This window comes from Podarcis raffonei, chromosome 10 (genome assembly GCF_027172205.1).
Source record: "Podarcis raffonei isolate rPodRaf1 chromosome 10, rPodRaf1.pri, whole genome shotgun sequence".
In the NCBI taxonomy this organism is placed as follows: Eukaryota; Metazoa; Chordata; class Lepidosauria; order Squamata; family Lacertidae; genus Podarcis; species Podarcis raffonei.
This window is the reverse complement of record NC_070611.1, coordinates 13,350,991-13,372,065: the sequence shown is the minus strand read 5'-3', so window position 1 is coordinate 13,372,065 and position 21,075 is coordinate 13,350,991. Positions and strand designations below refer to the sequence as shown.

General features: G+C 40.9%; 1 protein-coding gene across 10 annotated transcripts in view; it reads right to left on the bottom strand.

The window, feature by feature from the left end:
- TAFA5 (TAFA chemokine like family member 5) overlaps positions 1 to 21,075 on the bottom strand; it is a 340,255-nt gene that overhangs the window by 105,093 nt on the left and 214,087 nt on the right. For 7 of the 10 annotated variants that reach the window (XR_008332613.1, XR_008332614.1, XR_008332616.1 and 4 more), the window contains exon 3: positions 15,835 to 15,891. The exons of the other annotated variants lie outside the window; for them this stretch is intronic. Coding sequence is in view for 3 of the 7 variants with exons in the window: in XM_053407479.1 (XP_053263454.1) it covers positions 15,835 to 15,891 (57 nt within the window). In the remaining 4 variants the exon portion in view is untranslated. The remainder of the gene's footprint in view (positions 1 to 15,834; positions 15,892 to 21,075) is intronic. 10 annotated transcript variants of the gene reach the window in all.

Here is a 21,075-nt window from a genome sequence, read left to right as displayed (position 1 = left end):
AGGTTCAATCTCTGGCATGCCCAAGTAGGACTGCTGTATGTTCCTATTCGAAAACAGTACCATGGACAATATTGACCTAGAATGGACCAATGGTCTGGTTCAGCATGTTCTTATGTTTCAGGGCTGTCTCAGTCACCAACTCTGGACTCAGCTAGATTGGTATGGATTGTATATGTGATATTACATTGTGCCACCAGATGGTGCTGTGGAGTCCCAGTTTTCTCTACCTGTTTTCCCTGTTTAAATTTACAACATGTTTATAACTGAATATCCAGCCCTACTCAGAAATGGTTTGTGGTGACAAGTGGGAGGGTGAATTCCAGTAGCACATGGGGTTTTTATTTGTGTGTGTTTGGGACAGCAATAGGGTCTTTTTCCTAAGTTTGCATATTGTGATAGGGGTTGTTTTGTAGGAAACTAAAACTCTTTTTTTTTTGTTACTCTCCATCACTAGTGGTGTGTGTTATATATGAATGCATTGTTAAAATCTGCTTCAGCTACAGGCTACTCAGCATAAAACCCAGCCTGATATTAGGCATTCTTCCAGAGCAATATAAGGAAATTATCCCTCCATATTATCAACTCTAAACACTAGGGTTGTAATTGCCCATATGTATTGTCACTGAAAATGACAAATGTCGTGTATATTAGCAAATCACCTTGCTAACTACACATTCCAAGCTGGCCCTTTTCCTCTTTAAAAATGAAATAAAAAACCAAAATAGCTTCCATCAATATTTTTCAGTGTTAATACTTTCCAAAAACACCTTTATCTGTCAATGCAGATGGCCCAGGAGATTCCAAATGCCATTCTTCCTCATTAAACTGATACAAAATTATTAGTACTTGTGCCTGCCCACCAAAATTCTCCAGAATTAAATAAAACTATTAGTAAAGAGAGGAGCAAAATAAAATCTGGGTTAGTAAGTGCTTTGGATAATGCCACTCCATTTCATCTAATTTCCTTGGGACCTACCTAATTGGACCTAGCATCTTGAGAGAATTGAAATTAATCAGCACCCAAGAGAGTCCTAGCTAATGAAGAGTTATTGACAGGGGCAATGAAAGTGGTAAAAGGAACTGTCAGAGGTAACCCTCCCCTCCCAAAAAGTCGTTTTGCATATGTCAGAGAAAAGGTGAAAAAGGAATATCTTCTCCTAGTTCACAACGAATAAGCCATTGCAAAAGTGTAACAATGCACAACTTTTTTTGACAACTACAGATACATTCACTTCACAACTTGATATTGGCAGTTGTGCACCATACAAATTCCCATTAATGTTTGGTGGCCCTGGCGTGTTTTACAATATTTCCTCATGAGAGACAAAGCAGCTTAGGCACACCAGTTAGTACATTCAAATCTCAATGCGCAACACTTTCGATGGTCACTGAAGTATTAATAATTCCATACCAAGATAATCATTTAACTTTACTTTGGGTACAAACTCTGTGCTTTCTCGTTTTCTGTTAATTGACCTAATCTAGTCAAGTTCATTAATTTCAATAAGTCTACTCTGAGTAAAACCTAATTTATACACAAATCCCCGTGTGTACAAGTCATTATTGCACCGAACCTCACTGGAATCTTGTCTATATACCAATAAAGGTTTGAGAATTGAGATTGTGTTTTAGTGTTTAAACGTTCATTACACAATAGTGTGTGCAGGGCCCTAAAAGGTAAAGGTAAAGGACCCCTGACAGTTCAGACCAGTCGCGAATGACTCTGGGGTTGCAGCGCTCATCTCGCTTTACTGGCCGAGGGAGCCGGCGTTTCTCCGCAGACAGTTTTTCCGGGTCATGTGGCCAGCATGACTAAGCCACTTCTGGCGAAACCAGAGCAGCGCACAGAAATGCCATTTACCTTCCTGCTGGAGCGGTACCTATTTATCTACTTACACTTTGACCTGCTTTCAAACTGGTAGGTGGGCATGAGCTGGGACCGAGCAATGGGAGCTCACCCCTACAGAGCTGTAAATCTTGAGTTCCAAACCAGCCCACGAACATCATACTTGCTGTGGGCTGCACACATTCCAGGCTGGGACCGAGCAACTTCAAAACATTATATTTCCTACATTTAGCTTTTGCACTAATGAAGACTTGACCGAGGCTTTCAATTGGGGTAAAATATGCCCAAATCAGTCCTCATATAAGAGATCAAATGTAGCAGTCTCTCTCCCCAACTTCTAAGTGCTTTCCAAGTGTGTAGGCAGTTGAGGACACTTTCCATATTAGGAAGGTGGAAACCAACCGAGATTAAGTTTGCTTAAGGTCAACCAAAGAGTTTACATCTGAAGCAAGCAGTGGCAGCTGGTGTCCACTGTGGCGGAAAGCAAGGCAGAGGGCAGAGTAGCTAATGGCAGATGGATGTAGGGGTGGGCAGGGCCAGGAATGGCAACAGACAAAGCACACTTGATACAGGCACACAGAGGGGGGGGGGACAGATTAGGCACAAATATGTGACACAAACACACATGTTAAGGTTGGGGAGAAGGGAAATAAGACTAGAGACTGGGAGAGCAAGAAAAAAGAGCAAGGTTAAGACGTGAGGGGGGGGCACAGAGCTTTTCAGTGCTGCGAAAATAAAATTATCATCTCACGGCCCCCAGTTTTTGGTTTCAACCAAAGCAAGCAGCACAACATACCTGCTGCACTCCTGCTTTTTCTGCCCTCCCATTTCTCCAGAGAGCAGCAACACATTTGGTCAAAAACATGCAGATTCATCTATCACAGCAAAATCAGGGGTGGGGGTAGGGGTTGTATGTTGAAGTGCTTTCTGTTTTTTGCTTGTGGGTGCCTCTCATTGCAGAGTTGGAAGGGTCCCTGAGGATCATCTAGTCCAACCCACTGCAATGCAGAAATATGCAATGGTCCGATACAGGGTTTAAACCTGCAAACCTTGGCATTATTAGCACAACACTCTAACCCAACTGCAGCTAATGACTGTCTCTCCTTTCGTTAACAGTTGCGTGTCATATGCGCTCTACGTGGGGCTACCTTTGAAGGTGACCCAGAAACTACAACTAATCCAGAATGCGGCAGCTAGACTGGTGACTGGGGGCGGCCGCCGAGACCACATAACACCGGTCTTGAAAGACCGACATTGGCTCCTAGTACGTTTCTGAGCACAATTCAAAGTGTTGGTGTTGACCTTTAAAGTCCTAAACGGCCTTTGCCCAGTATACCTGAAGGAGCGTCTCCACCCTCATCGTTCAGCCCAGACACTGAGGTCCAGCGCCAACGGCCTTCTGGCAGTTCCCTCACTGCAAGAAGCAAAGCTACAGGGAACCGGGCAGAGGGCCTTCTCAGTGGTGGCACCCACCCTGTGGAATGCCCTCCCATCAGATGTCTAAGAGATAAACAACTACCTGACATTTAGAAGACATCTGAAGGCAGCCCTATTCAGGGAAGTTATTAATGTGTGACATTTTAATGTATTTTTAATCTTTGTTGGAAGCCGCCCAGAGTGGCTGGGGAAACCCAGGCAGATGGGCGGGGTACAAGTAATAAATTATTATTACTATTATTGTTGTCATAAGGAAAGGTGACTATATCAGTGGTTCTTGTCATCCTCTCTGAAGGCTGGTTTATCTAGGGCAACTGGTTGAAAGATACGTTGTCACTCCCAGAGAGATACAGTGGCAGGGCGACAGTGAGGTGTGTACAGTTGCTGTTACCCGTTGGCCAAAACAGACACCGTAGACAGAGGCAGCACAATGATAGCATGGGCAAAAGGGAAGAGAGTAGAACCTGTCGCCGGGGGGGCAGTAGGGCGCCGGGCCGTCTTTAGCATATGTGCCGCCAGGGTACAAAGATACAAAGATCCGCCAGGTCAAAGTTGTTGAGCTTTTGGGAAATGATATATAAGGAACTGAAAAAAAAAATGTTTTAAAAGCCTTTGTAAAAAAAAACCAAGAAGCATTTCTATTAGGGATTTCAGGACAAGAGCTGCCAAGAAAAACAAAGAACTATGCTACAACAGTGGCAAAAGTCTTGTTAGCGTAAGGATGGAAGAATGAGGAAATCCCAACGAAAGAACAATGGCAAGAAAAATTGATGACCTATGCGGAATTGGCTAAATTGACATACAAACTGTGTGATAATGACAATTGTGACTTCAAGGAAGAATGGGAACTTTTTACAAATTACCTAAAAAGACAACAAAATGATCTGGACTGCTTGGCAGGTTTTGAATAAGCATCCACAAATTTATTAGTTGAACACATGATAGATAAGACAAGGATATGTACAATTTTATAGCATGCAGAGAACAATATGTGCAAAGAAACCAGAGAGGGGAGCTGAGGGAAGCCCTGGGGGGGAAGGGAGGGGAGAAGGGGGGGGATGCAATCGATTATTTAGAATGATAATTTGCTGTGTTGAAATTGCCTAATGAAAATATGTCATAAAAAAAAAGTTGTTGAGCTTTTTTTAGGGGCTAATATGAAAACATAAAAAGCAGCAGCAACACCATCTTCCGTTTTTGCAATCATGCGAAAATGAAAGACATCACTAAGGGGTACATTGATTCTGCAGCTCTTCCGCAAAAGAGAACGGAAATGACCCAGCGATTGCGGTCAACCGGTTGGACATCCCGGAGTTAGATAGTTAGATAGTTAAGAGCTTAAGCAGCTTCAGTGGTGGGCGCCTGGTGCCCCCCAGAATTCGGCACCCAGGTGCACTGCATCCCTTGCACCCCTGGGTAAAGACAGCCCTGGCAGCGCGGCTGCATGTTTCCCACCCTACTTGTCAATACCCCCCCCCAACATCCCATGAAGCAAGCTTACGGAGCTGCAATACTAATACTAAGCTTTCCTTTTAGGATTGCTCCTAAATCAGAACTTGGTGAACTATAGCTGTGCTTTGGTTTCTTTAAAAAAACATCTTTCACAATAAAACAACGTTCTAATTAGTTTGGTTGTTTCTTTATCGTTAATTCCCAAAACCACAGAATTTTGTTCTGAGCACATAGGAATGCATTAAAATATATTCTGCTGTTATTTCTAATTCAACAGTATGAGTCTGATCCAGTGTTTCGGTTTTTCACATGATTCCAGGTGAGCACTTAACTTGGCAAAGAACATCTCAAGGATAGGGGCAATTATGGTTGTCAATCATTTTATCACTGCTGGACTGCTACTGTTTTGAACATTAAATCCAGGTGTGTGTTTTTTTGCAGCAGTAAAGAATAAGCAAGCACAGAAAACTGCAACGAAAGAATGAAATTACATACAATATATGTGGTGTCCGGCTTTGTTTACTTGATGGACACCCAGTGATATGGTCATCTAAGGACTGCTGTAACTACTACAGTACTACATGGGAACCAGTGTAAAATGCTTCCCTGTATGTCCCCATAAATACAGGAGTGGACATAACTGACAACTAAATACATACATACAGGGGTGGACATAACTGGCAACTAAATACATTGCACTTAGCTCCCACTGAAAATTGGATAAGCAAGTCACAACTTAAGCTCCACTGATTTAAACAGGGGATTAAACACAACTAACAGTCTGGATACCACCCACTGTTAAAGTCTTTTGTTCCATGCATCTGTTCACAAACATGCCGTGCAGTTCTTTCACAGAGACACGTTAGCATGGGACAAAACAGCAAACAAATGTGTACAGTCAACTGGGAAAAAAATTAAATCCAAAATCCACAGCTGGATACTACCTTGTCACAAAACAGTAAGCAAGTTTTCACAATCTCCAGAACTTTTCATCATGTTTAGTGTTGAGCAAAAAATGAAAAGAAAAAGAGAGCGCAGTGGATATGCAAAAATCAGCAGACAAAGTTAAAGACACCAAGTATGAATTTAGTTACAGTATTAATTAAGGAAGAGGGATTTGCTTTTTGTCCCAGGAGTCCTAGATGCCATCTTGAAACCTACAAGACATCTAGAGCCTAATCCAATTAAACCCACAGTCTCCTCGTACCTTTATTTTAAGATTGTGACTAAACTGCAGTCTTCATGGCTTCTACATCTTTTTTCTCTCCTCCCCACTTTGTTTAACAGACTGAAAAAGAATCATGGAGAATTCAACACCTTGTTTGCTAGCCAGTGTACTGCAGCATGTGTTTATGAGACAAGAGGGATAACATTATAACAGTCATGTGCAGTGACAGACACGATGAAGCACTTTTTGGAGGTCTCCACACAGGTGGCAACAAATTTTATATATCACCTCTGTAAAGTTAAGCTCAGTCTTTTCTAATTCAGTTAAATCTAAAAAGGAGGGGCTCTGTTGTGCATCAAAAGGTCTTAACTGGCTGCACATTTCTGGTGGTAACCCAATCCAAATGTCAGTGATATATGTGAAAATTCACACGTACATGTTGTACCTCGGCTCCCAAACGCCTTGGGAGTCAAATGTTCCAGTTTTTGAACGTTCGGAGTGAGTGTTCCCGTTTTCGAATGTTCTTTTGAAAGCTGAACATCCTACAGGGCTTCTGTGGCTTCTGATTGGCTGCAGGAGCTTCCTGCAGCCAATTGGAAGCCATGTCTTGGTTTCTGAACATTTTGGAAGTTGAATGGACTTCCGGAAAGGATTCCGTTCGACTTCCGAGGTACAACTGTATATGGATGAGGCATATGCAACCCCTGATTTGCACGGGGGTTGTGTTCTGGGTCATCAGGTGCTTCTGTGAAATTGTGTGTTAATTGAAAAAACCTGCAAACACCCCTTTCTGCCCCACCCCTGCTCCTCTCTCTTGGTGATGTCCTTTATGTTTCCAGGTCACCTCCGGGTTCAGCGCTATGCAAGTATACATGGTCATGGCCAGACTGAACACGTATAATTGGGGAGTTGCTTGTAGTTTATAAGGGAGTGAATATAAAGGTAACAAACATTAATACAAAAACCCCTTCAATCCAATTTGTACAAAGGATACAATATGCTACACACAGCCACCTTCTATCTCTCAAGTTTCTAGCCGCTATTATTTAAATAGTTTCTGCACTTGAAGATGTTTGCTTATAATTCAAGTATCACAATAATTATTTTTTCTTATCGAGTAATTACAAAGAAAAGTGTATGTATTCTCAAGAAGCACTTGAATGATATTGAGTTGTGAGCTGATTAGTTGAAACCCTACAATACTGTTATTAAAAATGTGTTAACTTTGCATATATAAGATTTATAATTATGTTATTGTAGATCCAGATAAAATACCGGACAATGCTGTCACGATATTAACATATTTCTTATCTGCAGACACCTCATTCTTTACGCAGAAGTACCATGAATGTGTATTATGTAAAAATAAAGACAGGAAAATTATTTTCATAAGTGAATGGTACACATTACAATGAGCAGCATCTACTGCATGTTTTGTGTTTATTTGGCATGGATCTTTTAAATAACAACCACCAGTTGGAAGCTTGTAGTTTTCCCATGGGCATTTGGTGGGTCACTGCAAAAACAGGGTGCTGGACTAGATAGACCTTGGATTATTCAGTTGGGCTCTTATGTTCTTATAAATTATCACAACCAACATCACCAGGCACATAGCATAATCCTCTGCACGTGTACTCAGAAGTAGATACTACTGAGTTCATATCACCTTACTCCCTGGTAGCTGTGTCTAGAATTGCAGCCTCCAACTGTCTTGCGCTCTGGCTCCTCAACCTCTTAAGTGACTAACAGCAGGTGAATGAGGGCTTATGCAATTCCCCATTCAAATGACAGTCATGATCCTTTCCTGCCAATAACAACAACAACAACAACAACAACAACAACAACAACAACAACAATTTATTATTTATACTCCACATAGAGCGCATTGCAGTTGTCCAAGCGGGAGAAAACCAGAGCATGCACCACTCTGGCGAGACAGTCTGTGGGCAGGTAGGGTCTCAGCCTGTGTACCAGATGGCGCTGGTAAACAGCTGCCCTGGACACAGAACTGACCTGTGCCTCCATGGACAGCTGTGAGTCCAAAATGACTCCCAGGCTGCGCACCTGCTCCTTCAGGGGCACAGTTACCCCATTCAGGACCAGGGAGTCCTCCACACCCGCCCACCTCCTGTCCCTCCTGTCTTGTCAGGATTCAACCTCAATCTGTTAGCTGCCATCCATCCTCCAATCACCTCCAGACACTCACACAGGACCTTCACCGCCTTCACTGGTTCTGATTTGAAAGAGAGGTAGAGCTGGGTATCATCCGCATACTGATGAACACCCAGCCCAAACCCTCTGATGATCTCTCCCAGCGGCTGCATGTAGATGTTGAAAAGCATGTGGGAGAGGACAGAAACATGAGGCACCCCACAAGTGAGAGCCCAGGGGTCTGAACACTCATCCGCCAACATCACTTTCTGGACACGGCCCAGGAGGAAGGAGCAGAACCACTGTATAACAGTGCCCCCAGCTCCCAGCCCCTCTAGATGGTCCAGAAGGATGTTATGGTTGATGGTATCAAACGCCGCTGAGAGATCCAGCAGAACTAGGAAACGGCTCTCACCTTTGTCCCTAGCCCACCAGAGATCATTGACCAGTCCGACCAAGGCAGTTTCAGTCCCAAAGGGAAAGGATCCTCAAAGGTAACATTTCAAAGTTTAGGCTCAATCCCAGCATATGCTACCTTATCATTGGAGGCAACCTAAGAAGCAAGAAAAAATGCTGACTTATTTGAAGGAAATATGTACAACCTCAAGAGCTGGTGAATTTGGTTTGATAGAAGACTATACCCAGGATAGCAATATTTTGTAGACCTTCTTGAGAAATTACTTACGGCTCTTATAATTTGTGGCGTCTCCTTGTGCCTTGGCAATCAGGATGATTCAAGACTCCGCTTGGGTTCTTGCAAAGACATCATTGGCTACTTCCATAAATTTTCCTATGATAACTTTAATTAGCACTTGTTCTGGGACAAGCGATTAAAGTTAATCAGTCCCAATATTCATTTTTGAGGCTTTTTAATTAAAACCGGTCAGAGCTACAGTATTACTTTTTGTTGGCTACTTCTACCAACTCTGCAGGCTTTGGCTGATTGCATTTTCATAGATTTAATGCAGAGGCTCTCTTTCCCCCTGCACTTTGATCCATTTCATTTTCAGTGGGTTGGCAAGGATGCTAAGATATAACAAGGAAGTGCAGATGTTAAGATCCTAGCTCATCATATTCCATAAAATGTCGCTTCCTATTTCTATGTATTTCATTCCATAACTGTTATGCCTGCTGCCAATAATCAGATGCATATTGCCGCATGGAACTCATCAAGATTTCTTTCTTTTCCTTTTTACCAAAATGTTATATTTAAAGTGCATAATTACAAAAAACACATTTCAACAAGCAGTAGTTATAAAAACACATTCTTACCTATCCAAGAAAGAATTATCTTCAGAAGCCAATCTTTTAAATTAGATATTGGGTTGAGCACTATATAGAAGGTGCATGTAATCAGAATCAATTTAGCCGGCAAAGCAGATTTTTAAACAGGGAGTCTTCAAACAGAGAACATAATTTAAAGGAGTCAGTGACAATCAGGACTTCTTTTCAGCTCTTGCACCTCTCAAGTGGGCACCACTGCCATTATAAGAAAATAAGGGAGGCATTTATGGTGAGTTCCAGCACCTCCTTTTCTAGAAAAAATAGCACTGAGGACAATCATAATTGATCAACAATGTCTTAAGAGACCTTCATCACAGAGACACAGTTTTGTATCTGTAGAACTGGGGGATGTGAGATTCAGTTTCAATTATTTATTCCATTCTTGGGTTCTGCTTGCAGATTTCTCATAGTTATCTGGCTCGCCACAGTGAGAACAGAATGCTAATTTCTCTGATTCATTTGTCTGATCCAGACAAATTTTCTCACAAAGAGCAGCTATAGCATCAGCAGAACTAACCGCCTGGACACATTTGGCCAAGTCTGAGCAAATATTTTCAAATATAAAACAACACCTTTATCGTGCTATCTACGCCCGCCCATGTAAAAACCACAAAATTCCTGTTCCTATCCTGACAATTCTGGGTAGCATTGCTTGATTCTAGACAGAAGGCAAAACAGTCCTTGATTATTCAAGATGGGAATGTGTGCAGTATGTATTCTTGTCTGAAGATGCTCTGTTTGACAAATGAGGAATTCAAGTCATCTCTGGCACCCAGCTACTGGTCTCCTGAGATCTAGGTGAGCACAAAGCGCTTCACGTCTTGCCAATGTTTTGTGTTTCCTCCGTAGAATGGAGGGATATAACCTATCCAACTGTCCTACTTTTTTCCCTGTAGCCCTTCTGTGCAACAACAGAAGCAAACCAGATGCACAGGGAAACAGAGTTGCAAGGAACTGTTTCAAGGCAGAAAAAGGACTGTTTCTTCAAATCTCATTCTCGTAATGAAAGAGAAGCTGTAATCAGGTTCCAGATGTAGCTTTTGAAAAGGCTTGGTGAAGTTTAAATTCTGAGCAGTGTTGGTGTTGTTGTTTGTGGGGGGAGGCAGGTGAAGAAGCACATTTCCTAGGTGGAATTGCATCCTTAGCTTTGTGAACAAATTAGCAGAAAAACCAGATTGCAAGGTGGACAACCTGCTTCTAAAATTCAGACTACTTTGCTTTCTAGATTAGGGTGCCCTTTTCTGTCTCAGAACAGGAGTACGGAATATGTATTCATAGCTATTCACACAGATGATAGCATATAGGATAAGGCAACGGCAACAACAAAGAAATTAGAAGGGCAATGGGTGACTCATTTCCACCTTTCACACCACGTGACATTATTTCCATGATACATCCACACCTCAAAATGGATTATGTACTAGATGTACACTACAAGCCCAAAGGCACAACCCTATTTGTTGTAGCTATTACTGCTGCTGTCTTTGGTTGATAACCCCAAGAAAATAAACCACGACTTACAATGCACCTTTTTAGACCTTGGATGTGTTTGATCCTAGGTATATGAATGTCCCCCCTCCTGATATTCTCATATGATCCAGACTGAAATTGCATTCCTGGCAAAAGTTCTTTGGTGATCTTGGTAGAATGGGCAAGTTGGCAGTACAGGGTTGTATCCTCTCACTGCGAGATAATGCTTGAGTGTCTGAGCACAAGTCAAAAAAGAAAGAAAGAAAGAAAGAAAGAAAGAAAGAAAGAAAGAAAGAGAAAATCCCTGGATTAGATAATAAGTAGTATTTTTTTCTAAAGGAGAGAAGGGAATATGAAAGGTCATCGTGACATTTCATGTACACATTTAAATCTAATTGCACTGCAATGCAAAGATACAATCCATATTTTTTTAAAAAAAATCTTACTCAAGTTTTCTTTGACATTTGCTTTAAGCTGGAAAAAACAATGTGCTACAGTTTGTGTATATATAAACAAAATATTAACATTTTATCAGGAGCTATGCAAAACCTCTCCTACATAAATTTTGCTTGTTCAAATTGGGACTATCGACCTTTGTTTTTTGTTCAGTTTATCAATTTATCTCCCTACCTGCTTTTTTGATAATGCAGAGATTTTGAAGTATTAAACTATAACATCGAGTCAATAACCTTGTATTAACAAATCTTAATGTTTGTTGTATTAAACTCAATACTGAAAATATTTTATGCACATAAGGTCAAATCTAAAACCCAGAAATGCAGGTAGTATGCTTATTCAATGGCCTTTGGGGTGTGTTATAGAATAATATAACAACCTGTTCTGATTTCAGGTTCCTCTTCCGTTCTGTCCTCTCTCTGTTGACCTTCCTCCCACACCTCTCTTCCATGCTTTCTTGCCCCCCCCATTTTACTTGAGTTGCCTCCTGTTTTCTTCATCTAACCTTTTTGTATGCCCACTTGATTTCACTTCTTCCTGCTTCTGAACCATTTCTCCTTCCTGCTCCTGTGAAGGAACAGTCAGTCAATCCACTGTATCGTCTTTCCCCATAAAATCATTTATTATCCCATGTGTTCACTCCAGCTTCTGTCAAAACCCCTTGCTGACATTGACAGGGCGTGATAGGGTAGTATGGCCCCTCCTGCTTTCAGAACCCCACCTCTCGCTTCAGCTAGGAAAGGTGGGGCAGAGGAAATAACCTTTCACTGAACAACCCACAGGCGGACCTTCTCCTTGCCCCCCAAATGCCCTGTTTATGGCATTTCTGCTGACTACCTCAAATGGGGGTGCTGCTGCTGGTAGTTTCTGACCACAGTCTGGGCAGGTGTCCGGCAGCACTCAAACTGGTAGTGTTTTCCAATGACATAGCCTGGAGCAGTTCTGGAGAGAGACACCTCCTCTTCACCCAAACCCACCCCAGTGCAGCAGGTTGTGGTTGTTGGGATGCAGCCGAGGAATTGGGGGCAATTGGCAGGCCCCTAGCTGTCCCCAGCCCACCGGGGCCAGCTGGTCCTTCGATCAGCATGAAACTGTGACCCTAGCTTCAGAAGCCTTCAGAAACTGGGCACGCATACTCAGCGGAATAAAACACTGTGCAACGGAAGTGGAATGGAGAGGCTGTGTTGAGCATATTTACAAGCAGTTTATTCAGCACACATAAGGACAAAAGGAAAACATGTCTTCTCTCCTTCATGTCCAAAGCAAGACAGGATAAGCAAAAGCTGTACACAAACGGAAGTTCCCAGCAAGCTGTGCTGGAGTGTAAACAGACATGTGACCCACAACAGTCTCATGCCTGTCCCTTAAGGTGGAACGGAATATTCTAACAGTGGGTTTCAATTGCTCAGCCTGCAGCCTTGATTACAACTTGTATTCCAGTTTAGCGAAATGACATTTCAAACAACTGGATAAAAATGTCAAAAGAACAAAGCTTACAGCAACGTTTCCTGGTATGTCCAACTGTTGCAAACAGAGATTCTCAATAAATTCATACAGATCTATACAGTGAGGATTTGATGTTAGTGGAGTTTATCATTAGAAAATTCCCCCATCTGCAACTGTATTTTAACTGGCACAATTCTCGCAATTTGTAGATGTTAAAATACAGTAGTACCTCTGGTTGCGGACAGGATCCGTTCCAGAGCTCTGATCGGATCCTGAGGTTTCCGCAACCGGGGGGACCACTTCTGCGCATGTGCGTGCGGTGAAACACTTCCGGGTTTGCCACTTTCACAACCCGAAGTTTACGTTACTCGAGGGTAACGTAAGCCGAGGTGCTACTGTAGTGAAACAAAGCACCATAGGAACACACATCCAAAATGTAAACTACTTCTAGTCCTTAAAGGACTTGATACAAAGACAAATTATTTCAATTTATAGACATCTAAGGCATCTAAAGAACTAAAATTGCTACCCACCCACTGACAAGGCCATCTATATGGAGCTTACAATATGCATAAATAAATTTCTCACGGTACACAGAGTCATCAGCCAAGGCTGCCTGTACAGATTTATATTTATTCTATTATGTATGAATTAGCATTCCCTTAATTAAATTATATTTGATAGTCATTAAGCAGAAATTGAATACATTAACTTGAACACAGTAGTTCATAATGAGAAGTGCTCTAATATGTCAGGGAGAGAAGTGCCATAAAAAGAATACCCATGGTGGTGGCATGTTGAATGAAAGTTGACAGTTAAGTTAATAAGTTAAATGCTATTTGTGGGAGAGCTGCTAGCCTGAGTGTTATCTACAACAGAATGGCAATGAGAGGTCCATGGGAAACAATCTTACATAGTTACTGAACGTTTCGAAAGAAGCAGAGCACTCCATTAGCCTAAGCTGAAGTGGAGTGGTTCTGAATGCTCATTTCTGCCACGGAAAACTGTTGTCTACGTTGCTCTCCAAATACTTGTTGCATCAAGTGTCCTGAAACATAATGGCAGCCACTCTGCTAACTCTACTGGGATGAGAGAAGAGGAATACAGACCCATCCCAACAACAGACTAGATCTGGAACTGATAGCTGCAGCAAGTGCCCATTCTGTGTACAGCATATAATTTTCCTGTTGTTCCCACCACAGTATTTTGAGCAGCCTTGCTTAAGTCTGCTCACAGACAAATGTCCCACAGTCTTCTAGGCAATTGCTTTAACTGGCCCTATTTTTTCACTCATGGAACTAAGCATGGTTGTAGTTTTGCCCATCGCAGAGTGCAGCAGAGGTAGAGGAGGACAGTTTTTAATAGGACAGACATTATCTCTGTGTGGCAAGCATTGTTTGTTCATCTGTTTCATGCCCCAACTCTACCTAGTCGAAGACCTCATGATACTTGTCGTTTTTGTTTTTTTAAAAAAACCCATCTGCTAAGGTACACGTTTCAGTCATTGCAACTGATGGGATTTTTCACATGTGCAAAAGACACACTAATCGAAGAACAACTCACATGCATATGATTCTTGTATGCACATGCAAAAATGCATCTGTGGCAATTGGTGGATCCAGTGCTTTGATCCAATTGCTTTGATCCAGTGCAGTCATTATGCTAGACACTTCCACTTGTACTAGGGGAATTTGATTTCCACTAACCAACTCTCTCTCTCTCTCTCTCTCTCTCTCTCTCTCTCTCTCCCTCTCACCCTCTCCCTTTCCCTCACTCTCTCCCTCTCCCCTTCCTTCCTTCCTTCCTTCCTTCCTCCCTCCCCCTCCCCCCCTCTCTCTCTCTCTCTCTCTCTCACACACACACACACACACACACACACACTGCTCTATTCTCCCTACCCCCAAGGCAAGTAAACTGTGGTTTTGGAGTGTTTGCCAACACTCAGCAATGGCTCCTTGAAAAAGGAGATTTGCTGGGAAGCGATGGAAGAAGGCCCCATGGGCAAAATGTAATTCATGGTTCACAGGATTTAAGTCCTTCAGTAGTAGGCAAAAATAATCACAGACTCTTCCTCTAGCATAGATTAATGCATGATCAACTGATGATAAGAGTTCAATGGGACCGACCGTAGAGTTGACTTAAATGCAACTGCTGTGTACATATTATCCATTAACTCCCACACTAGGGACTCCTGGCATATTCTGATTTTAACATCACAGACAGGGTTGCAGAATGAATTCTAAAGTACAAGAAGACTTTGGTACAGCTGCAGTCCATACCTGAAACATCACAGTTTAGCCTAGTTTAAACATCTACTTACACATTTTTTTGGTATATAAGGGAAATATTGTAGCATTAGACAGCACCCACAAAATTCCAACTATTTAAATAATTATTTACAAGATGGTTGTAGTAAGATTTTAAATGAATAAATAACTCCCATTTGTACAAAAAAAGGGGAAGGAGGGGAACAGGGGATAAGGGGAAACCAATATTTTTTTCTCTGTCTACAATGATTTCCAGCATTTACTAGTCAATAGCTATTCCTAGCTCCAGAGCACATTTTGCTCCAAATATATGCTGCTGGTTACAGCAATGTTGTTGTTGTTGTTGTTTAAATGCTAACACAACGACAGCTAATTTACAGATACTGCAAGTAATATCTGAGACCCAGGCGAATGCATTAGGATGATTTTGCAAAGCATTACTCCTCCATTCACCATAATTAAGTTACTGTTTGCAGCATATAATTTCATTAATATGGATTAGTACAAATATCAATGGCTCAAGCAAATGCAGAGTTGCAAAATGTGTGTGTCAATAAAATAAACACACCGTTCAGGTAATGGGATGTAAGATTAAAAGGAGAAGTCACTGTGTTCTGCTCAGTTGTCAAACACATACAAAAGCAATCAAAATTGCTCTCATAATCAGGCAGAGGTGTCATGTGGTGTTCACCTGTGGTAAATCCTGTTTTGTTTGCACACATTCTCTCTCTTCAACAGCTTCCCTATCTGCAGTTAAATTTCCCCGTGTAAATACATTCATTCCTTAAGATGACGTATAACATAAAGGCAAAATGGAGCACTATGCAAGCTGAATTAAGTGAGGTGAAGTAACTTACAAATGGGCCAGCAGTCCATCACAACAAACCAAAGAGTCAGCAAAGAAGCTGTCGTATCTATAGTGAGGAAGAAAATGAGATTTGAGTGGAAGGTAGAAGAAACCTATATTGTGTACCTGGTGAGAAAGGAAGCATCTAAAATTAGTGCCGTCTTTTTTGCAGGACTTCAGCATGGTGTACTCAATACTAAAGTTTTGATTTCATGCCAAAGCATTAATCTTTTTCTGAATTTTATTAAAGCCTTATTTATAATTCCTTGACCGTCTTTTGACAGAAATTCCCTTGGCTTCCAAAACAGGACATTTTCTTTCATTAAAAAGCTCGCAGGGGATTGGTCGTTCCTTATTTTGCGGGAAATAAAGGCTTACCATGCAGAGATAACTTTCTTTGTTTTCCATAGCAACCCTGATAGAATGCAATGAAAGAAATAAGAGTGAAAACAAACTGTTGACTCCATTCACACCATATTGTGGCAGCCTTTGGGGTAGAAGGGTTGCCATAAACTAATCAAGCATAGGCAACCTTATTTTATTTTGTGACCTTTAGTTTACCATCACAGCTCACACACACACAAAACGAACTTATAAAGCCACACTATAAGAAAACAAAAGCTTGTCTTCATTACATATTAATGTTCATTTATTGTCAGCCACCTTGGGGCCTGTTGTCAGGCAAAATGCTTTACATAAGCATTAAAAATTAGAATACATGCACATTTATTTCCAATTTCAACACTGCATTCTTGCAAACTTCCATTTTATTCTTTGCCCAAAGATTTCAGGTAAGAATATATCTAGGGCAACATCCTATTTTCACATAGCCTAAGCCAACCACGTGCCTATGGCAATACCACAAAGCAGGATTTGGACACAACAGCACTCTCAAAAACCTGCAGTTTCCAACAACTGGTATTCAAAAGCCTATTGGGGTCTCAAATTTCAGCAGCTCCCTGTGCGATGCCAAAATTCAGCACACACTCTGCCTTTTGTGCGCCATTGTAAATAATAGGTGGGTCATTCCACATCAAATCACCTGATTTTAATACTCGACCGTGCTTTCACATCTCAGATTTTGTTCAATTTTTGTGTGTGAGATAGGGGATAATATAATAATAATAATAATAATAATAATAATAATAATAATAATACCAGTAAAATTACCAGTAAATAATAATAATAATAACACCAGTAAAATTACAGTAAAAACATAATAGGGAAAAAAACCCACCAATTTTAAATACAGGTTAAAATGCAATTTAAAATGCAGCCTCATTTTAAAAGTAGCCCATAGATCAAAACCATAAGGGGAGGGAAACATAAGTGTCAGAATGAGTCCAAACCAAAGGCCAGGTGGAATAGCTGTCTTGCAGGCCCTGCGGAAAGATGTCAAGTCCCGCATTTACCTCTTCCTCAAAGTCTTGCTCTCCTTCCTAAAGAATCTTACTCTCCAAGAAACAGCGCAGCTATAATCCTGGGAACAGGATGCGGCTATAATGTCCCTGAAGACCTCGTCTACCAGCTTCGCCGCCGCCCTCCGTTTGATTTGTTTTTTTAAAATGTTGGCAACTTTAATAAATACTGCTTATTCAATTAATATTTATTTACTTATTTGCTGCCTTAAGAGCCTCTTAATAGATGGGAAAGGATACGTAAAAACAAAAAGAATTCAAAAACAAAACATACAAGAAGTAATAAAACATAATTAAACCACTTCCAGAAAAGAACAGTTAAAAGAACTTCAACAGCATTATTTACAGCCCTCTTTTCCAATGATAATTAATTGTCCTTAGATATCCTGTTTGGCAACTCTTGCTTCATTATTTAGGTATACATCATCTTCTTTAAAAGATTATTGCTATAAATGCAGTGCTATGGTCTTCAGCAAAACTAATTAAGTGCTGTATAAGCAATGCAGATCAATATTTGTAGAGTAACCAATCCATATTTTATGTATTATCAAAGGTGAGGAGGGGAGGGAAGAGGGAGACTTGCTGATCTATCAATGCAGTATCCAGACTTTTTTTCCTTTAATGCCCACCCTACAGAATCTATTTAGCTAAACAGATGGGTTCCCATTCTACACCAAAGACTACTTGGAAGGGTAGGATACAATATCAAAACCAATAAGCTTTAAAATGCAACATATGAAAAGATCCTAAGTAGTAGTTCTACAATTACGAATATCTGCAGCTGCTGCTACTACTACTATTCCTACTCTACAAAACCTCTTTTAAACCAAGTTCACATTTTTGTAAGTTCTTCTTAATTTGAACAATTTAACTGTGGGTGCTAGGCTGGAACTAGAATACACGAAAAACAATCAGAGGGCAGTGAAAATAGTGCTGAGAATCTTTGGCCCATGAAACAATTAGGTCTACTAAGCTTCTGAAATTGTTTTGGGCAACTGACACCCACCTTTCCCTTGGCCAACACACCACCAGGTGCAGAAAACCTTTCAGCTGCAATTGCAAAATAATAATAATAATTGAGAGAAAACTCTTAAGCACACACCCTTCCCCCCTTTCCCGAAAAGCTTGATATTTTTTTAAGTGCTGAATTCAAGCCACAACTGCAAAATAAGGACTAGGAGTACACCCAGAGCTCAACTAAGCCACACTTAGAGTAAGTCCATTGATTTCGGTGGGTCTCCTCTGAGTATGAATAAAGCTAGATATCGCCCAAAATGTGTTTGGAAGTGATGATAAAGGAGAAATAAAAAGGTAAAGGGACCCCTGACCATTTGGTCCAGTTGTGGCCGACTCTGGGGTTGCGGCGCTCATCTCGCTTTATTGGCCGAGGGAGCTTCCGGGTCATGTGGCCAGCATGACTAAGCCGCTTCTGGCGAACCAGAGCAGCGCACGGAAATGCCGTTTACCTTCCCGCCGGAGCGGTACCTATTTATCTGCTTGCACTTTGACATGCTTTCAAACTGCTAGGTTGGCAGGAACTGGGACCGAGCAATGGGAGCTCACCCCGTCACGGGGATTCGAACCACCGACCTTCTGATCGGCAAGCCCCAGGCTCTGTGGTTTAACCCACAGCGCCACCCGGGTCCAAAGGAGAAATAGAATGGAAATAATGCTTGAAAATCAACAATTCATGTGGGAGAAGACAGCCCTTGAAATAGTCTGGTGTCAAACCATTAGGACTTCATGAATAATCATCAGCACCCTAAATTGTGCCCTGAAACAATTTAAAAACCAGTGCAATTCATTTAAGTTGGTGCATTTTCAAGGAGATTAAGTTTCCAAACACATTTCAAGGGCAGCCCCATGGCAAACATGCAATAAACCAAGCTGGATGTGGCAAAGAATGTGTAACTGGGACAGACCTGCTTTTCCCCAGGAAAAGGTGCAGCTGACACATTAGCTGAAGCTGTGCAAAGTCAGTCCTTGGCATTGCCACAAACTGTATATCCATTCAAATGCATGACAAGAATAACTCCCATACTATAAACCCTATCCTTCAAGAGGAGCAAAAACCTGTTCAGCCCCAGCTGTATACCTAGCCCTGTCATATAGTTTCCGCAGACTATCAACAATTATAGATATTGTTGTTATACAATTCCATTCACCATATAGATGGGGTATGTACTTTTGGTTTTATTTCATATTGAATTGTCATTATAGTTCATGCGTATAGTTTGGAATAATTTGAGTTATTGTATGCTACCATGTATATGCTGGTCATCATTTCAATTCATTTGCAGTTTATGAAGCATTTCTGTATCCTTCTGCTGTGCTGAAGAAGAATTCTACGAAACAGTGGGTATAACCAGAATCACTGATCACTACGTCTGTTTGCGGACCACTTCGGCAGCGTTGGACATCATAAAACAAAGCTTTATGGCTTGTTTTCATCAGATAAGAATCTGACCCATTGCTTCTTTCAGAGACTTGCATAGTTTACCAAGACTTTCAGAGACTTATAAGACTTACTTTTTTTGGTTCTATGTTTTCAAGAGAATCCATCAAGAGTGCACATTTAGTGACTTTCAGAGATTTATAAGATTTCTGTTTATTTGGTTTCTCATATTGTTCAATGTTCCGTATAGATTATATAAAGAGTTTATATTGATATTGCATTGTCGTGCTTGGTCACTGTGTTGCCTTGCACATCCAATATATAACTGTGCTCAGGAAACAATTCAGAACCTTCATAGCCTCCCAAAGATAGAATGTATGCCATCTATATGTTACTAACACCCAACCCCACATTCCTAGGCAACCACCACCAGCAGTTCCATGTAGATGTTAAAGATGTATAAAATACTATTAGGTGTACAGGACAGGACATGCCAATGGTCTGTGACTGTGCAATGTCATCCTTGTCCTCAAGTTACATGAGAATGACCTGGGGAGGAGGAGCAACATTCAATTTAGCTGTGTGACAGTGTCCGACTTTGTGCTACACATAAGAACTGCAGCAATCCCTGAGGAGCACGCTCTATGATGTTTGCCTTGTTTGATACAGCGCAGACATGTTGTCAATGTGATAAGCCCATTTAACACTTGTACTCTATTGAGAAGAACTTGATAAAAATCTTCCCAGAGAGAAATGACTTTCTGCATGTTTCAGCAACGCATCTAATCGAGTTTGAAAATGGTGCTCGATTCTGTAATCTATCAGCCTATTTTAAGAATCAATTTGTCTCGGATTTTACATGCTGATAAACCTACAAGTGCTCAGCACTTTGTGGGATTCTAATTTCCAAATGTTCTGGAAATGAATCAACACACATTTGGACAGATCAGTTTATCTTTAATCTTATCCATTATAGTGAACATTTTAGACCTCCTTGACAGCAGAATTTCCATGAAAACCAGGAAAGGTAAGTTAATCATAGTACAGTGCAGATACAACTCACAGTGTAGTTTGCTAAAAAGGTTAATAAATTATTGCCATATTGCCCATCACAAATTTGTGTTACTGTGTGCAATGAACTGGTTACTTTAAATTTCAGGATACAAAAGAAACTGAATGAAGTAAGCCACAAGAGCTGCTAAGATAAGGTATCAATGCAATCAAGTGTTAACACTGAATAATCTTGTTATGTTCATTGTATGTACAGTTAAGTTTGAAATCAGTAAGGGACAGATTTTTGCATTCTGGAAATGTATGTTCACTAGGAACTTTTTCTTTATACATATTTATGAAGATAGAAAGCATATGGAAAATCCAGAGTAATATGTGAAAGAATTGAACCTATAAATTTATTTCTTACAATAAGCATATGAAAATG